General features: G+C 51.4%; 1 protein-coding gene across 1 annotated transcript; it reads left to right on the top strand.

Moving 5' to 3' along the window:
• The first annotated feature begins 717 nt into the window (after nucleotides 1-717).
• LOC121144535 (olfactory receptor 5C1) lies at nucleotides 718-1,841 on the top strand. Its single transcript, XM_040962793.1, has one exon. It carries the CDS (start codon nucleotides 718-720, stop codon nucleotides 1,828-1,830), a length of 1,113 nt encoding a protein of 370 aa, XP_040818727.1. The 3' UTR covers nucleotides 1,831-1,841.
• The last annotated feature ends 2,376 nt before the right edge of the window (nucleotides 1,842-4,217 follow it).

The raw sequence follows: 4,217 nt of genomic DNA, 5'->3' as shown, positions 1-4,217 counted from the left end.
TGTCTCTTTTCTCAGGTATTACTCATTTAGTTTTGGTTACAATATGCAAAATCTCTTATCTGAGATTGTTTAAATACATGGTATATATATATATTTTTTTTAATTGCTTCCTTCCAGTATTGAGCCAAAGCATCCAACTCAGCTCAAGTCCTTGGAGCTTTGTTAAGTGCCCGTTGTCTGCCAGGCCCTGTGTCAGAGGTGTGACATGCATCATCTCATGTCATTACACCTGCAGCTCTCCCCGCTCCCTCGCAACCCTGAGGGTCAGAAATGAAGCATTCCGCACAGGAAGATGGTCACCTTCCCTGCTCTTCCCACTGCGTGCTGGTCTCCTGAGATGGGTCGGGACTGCACAAAGTCTGTGGAAAATGAAATTTAAAAACAAGTTTATATTGACACAGAAAAAAATTAAAATTCACACATAATTTTCTCATAATGTGCATTTTCCTTGGACTTTTGAAAGACCCCTCGTAGGAGACCCGGGCACTTACAAGCCAGATATCCTTTATGCCAGGAGAGTCTTTCTGCCCCTTGCTCCCTGGAACACAAGAGAGAAAGAATGTGCATGGAGTCATGGAACAATTATCATGCAACAGTTAAGGGCTGAGCACTTGCTGGGTACCAGGTCAAGGTCTCAGCACAGGAGATAAAAAGTATGACAAACACTGGCTCGCATGATGATGCCTGAAGTGCAGTAAGAAAGGTGTGAGAGGTTCCATGGTGTGTCCGAGGTCACACAGGAGTTCTGTGGTCCTGACACCGAAGTCCACCTCCTGTCCGGGGCGCCATGCTTTGTCCTTAATGATGGTGGTGCCTTTTTCTCATCGCCCTCCTGCCTTGCCTCTCCTTCAGTCTCTGTCCAGCAGGACGAGCCTGGAGAACCGCACCTGGGCCGGGGTTGCACCTGCTGAGTTCATCCTCCTGGGCATCACCGACCGCTGGGACCTGCGCATCGCCCTCTTCCTGGTATTCCTGCCCGTCTACCTGGTGAGCCTGCTGGGCAACGTGGGCATGGTGCTGCTGATCCGTGTGGATGCCCGGCTCCACACACCCATGTACTTCTTCCTGGCCAACCTCTCCCTGCTGGACGCCTGCTATTCCTCAGCCATCGGCCCCAAGATGTTAGTGGACCTGCTGCTGCCCCATGCCACCATCCCATACACAGCCTGCGCCCTCCAGATGTTTGTCTTCGCCGGGCTGGCTGATGCTGAGTGCTGCCTGTTAGCAGTCATGGCCTATGACCGCTACGTGGCCATTGGAAACCCTCTTCTCTATACCATAGCTATGTCCCGGCCCCTGTGCCTGGCCTTGCTGGGAGCATCAGTGCTGGGTGGGGCAGTGAGTGCCTTTGTCCACACAACCTTCACCTTCCGCCTGAGCTTCTGCGGTTCGCGGGAGCTCAACAGCTTCTTCTGTGACATCCCGCCCCTGTTGGCCATCTCCTGCAGTGACACAAGTCTCAACGAGCTCCTCCTCTTTGCCGTCTGTGGCTTCATCCAGACAGCCACGGTGTCGGTCATCGCTGTGTCCTACGGGTTCATCGCCCGGGCTGTGATCCGCATGCGCTCGGCCGAGGGCCGTCGGCGAGCAGCCTCCACCTGCGGCTCACACCTCACGGCTGTGACCATGCTGTATGGGACACTCATTTTCATGTACCTGCGTCCCAGCTCCAGCTATGCCCTGGACACGGACAAGATGGCATCCGTGTTTTACACTCTTGTTATTCCCGCTCTCAACCCGCTCATCTACAGCCTCCGCAACAAGGAGGTCAAAGAGGCGGCCAGGCGAGTCCGGGCTCGGTTCTGCTGTCCAGGGTCAGGGCGCCAGTGAGAGCTGCCTGGAGGCTGCTGCTGAGATCTCAGTGTGAACTGGTAAGGACGATTCTGCCTGGTCCCTGCCACTGTATTCTTCTGGCTTGAGTGTCTCCTTGTCATCGTTTAAGAGCAGATAAGGGACAGCTGGATCCATTCCGGAGGAAGGCAGAACCCCTAGCTGATCCAGCAATAAAACCCAGCTAAGGCGCCTATGGGGCTGCTTCAGAGTCCTCCCTGTTCAGGGATTGGGTTGTGGTGAATGCAGTTCATTTTTGCTCCAATCTATTAGCACGCTTGGCGTGGCATGTGGCTGGGTAAGGTTACTATCCTGACTGCTGCGTGCTATGATCACAGCACGGGCAGAAAGAGTTTGAGTTGGAAGAGGAAATTCCTTACCACTGGGGTCATGGTGGTCCCTTCAAACCCCTGGGACTTCGGTCTACCCAGAATTCACAACTAGTACAGCTGTCCGTTGTCTTCTTGGCCCAGTTCCACATGGGGAGGGCCCAAGACATTGCATCCACCCTAGGAAGCCCCTCTCCGCAGGAACAGAACAGGAGTAGACCCTGTGAGTTAAGGCAGGAGCTTCCAAAGGGGCACAGAGGCTGGCCAGTGCCACATGTCAGCCCCTGCCTGGATCTGCCCATGCTTAGAGCCAAGGGGAGGCCAGGCATGGCACACTGTGGGATTCGAACTATGCTACTATGCTTTTTCCTGATCCATCAATAGTTCCCCCATGAAGTCTCCTTCCCCTTCATCAAAGCAGGACTAGCAGGAGGCTGGGGCTTCAGCCTGCCTCCCCTGGATGGACCAGGACCGTAATCTTCTTGTGGTTTCCACACTGCAATGGTAAGAGGATATGGATTTTAAAATCTCCCAAAAGAAAACGTTATAGATCCCTTGACATTGACCAGTGCATCTCTGCTGTTTGCCCAAGACTATCCAAATTTCACACTCCAGGTTCCATATGCCAAGCTTGCCTTCAACCCTGAGCTAAACCATTTTGGCCGGTGACCCCATTTCCTGATGGGCCAGAGGTACAATATCCTCAAATCAGCGCATTTTGACCATGGCTTAAATACACTAAAACCCCTTCTCTCATCATGGGATTCTGTGATCCTTTCCCAGTTCCCACGTTCTTAACCAAGGCAACTCACATGCCATTACAAACACCACAGGTATTGTCAGGAGAGCTGGCCAACTGCAGGGCTGTTCACGGAAAGCTTGTCCTCAACTTAGTGATGTTCATGATCAATTATCTCTTCTATGATCTTTTCTTCACTGTGGCTTCTTGGGCTCTTGTGATACACGGTAAACCCCCAAGCTCAGGGATAATTCCCAAAGGGATGTGTTTTCTCCTATAGGATGTCTGCGAGTCCTTCCATCTGGTTAGCATTTGGGAAGCGGCTAGATCCAACAATCACATAAATCCTAGAAATCAATGACAGGAAAACCTGCAACATCAAGTTGCAGGTTATCACGATCAGGCTGTTGGAAAGATGAGAAAATCAACAAGAGGGAAGAAAGGAGGAAGACAGAAACGCAGCCTGAGCTGGAGACTGAAAGAAAAGAAAGTTAGACCCCCGGCCCTAAAGTGAGATACCCAGTAGAGCTCATCCAGTTCTGATAAAACATTTCCCTTTTCAGCCTCTTTCAGCATTATTTACTAAGATGGGTGATGGGCAATGGGATTTGGTACAGCAATTAAACTACTGCTTGGGATGGACAATTCCATATAGGAGTGTCTAGATGCAAAGCCTAACTCTGTTCCCAATTCAGTCCCTGCCAGCCACATAGGAGACCTGGGTTGAGTTCCATGTTCCTGGCTTTGGCCTGGCCGACACCTGGTTGCTACAGCCATTCGGGGAGTGAACCAGCGGATGGGAGATCTCTCGCTCACTCTGTCTCATTCCTCCCCTGACCCCACTTCTCTGTCTCTTTATCTCTGTCTCTCTGCCTTTCAAGTAAATAGTTTTCTTTTAAATGAAAATGTAAACAAGGGGAACAGAAACATTTTGTGATGGGGAAGAGTTAGGACTAACTTGGAGCACTCATTGCTCAAAAATGAGTGTGGCATGGGTGGGAGATGAGAAGGGATGCTGCACTGGGGAGGGGTCAGCTGCACACAATGGGACGGGAGTGCAATAAGCTCAGTGTGTGCAGGGGACTCTAAGGAGACAAAGTTCTTTGAGGACTTACAGAGACAATCATGCAGACAGAACTCCCATCCACTGGTTGACCCACAAAGGGGGTGACGGCTGAGGTTGGGGCAAGGCTGGAGCTCAACTCAGGTCTCCCATGTGGGTAGCAAGTACCCATTCACTTTGATCTATTGTCTCTGTTCCCTCTGGTTCCCCATCAGTAGGAAGTTGAGGTCAGGAGCTAGAGGCAGACATTGGACCC

The sequence above is a fragment of the Ochotona curzoniae genome, unplaced genomic scaffold (assembly GCF_017591425.1).
Source record: "Ochotona curzoniae isolate NIBS_2020 unplaced genomic scaffold, NIBS_Ocur_1.0 scaffold_3208, whole genome shotgun sequence".
NCBI classification, from domain to species: Eukaryota; Metazoa; Chordata; class Mammalia; order Lagomorpha; family Ochotonidae; genus Ochotona; species Ochotona curzoniae.
This window is presented reverse-complemented; position numbering and strand designations above follow the sequence as displayed.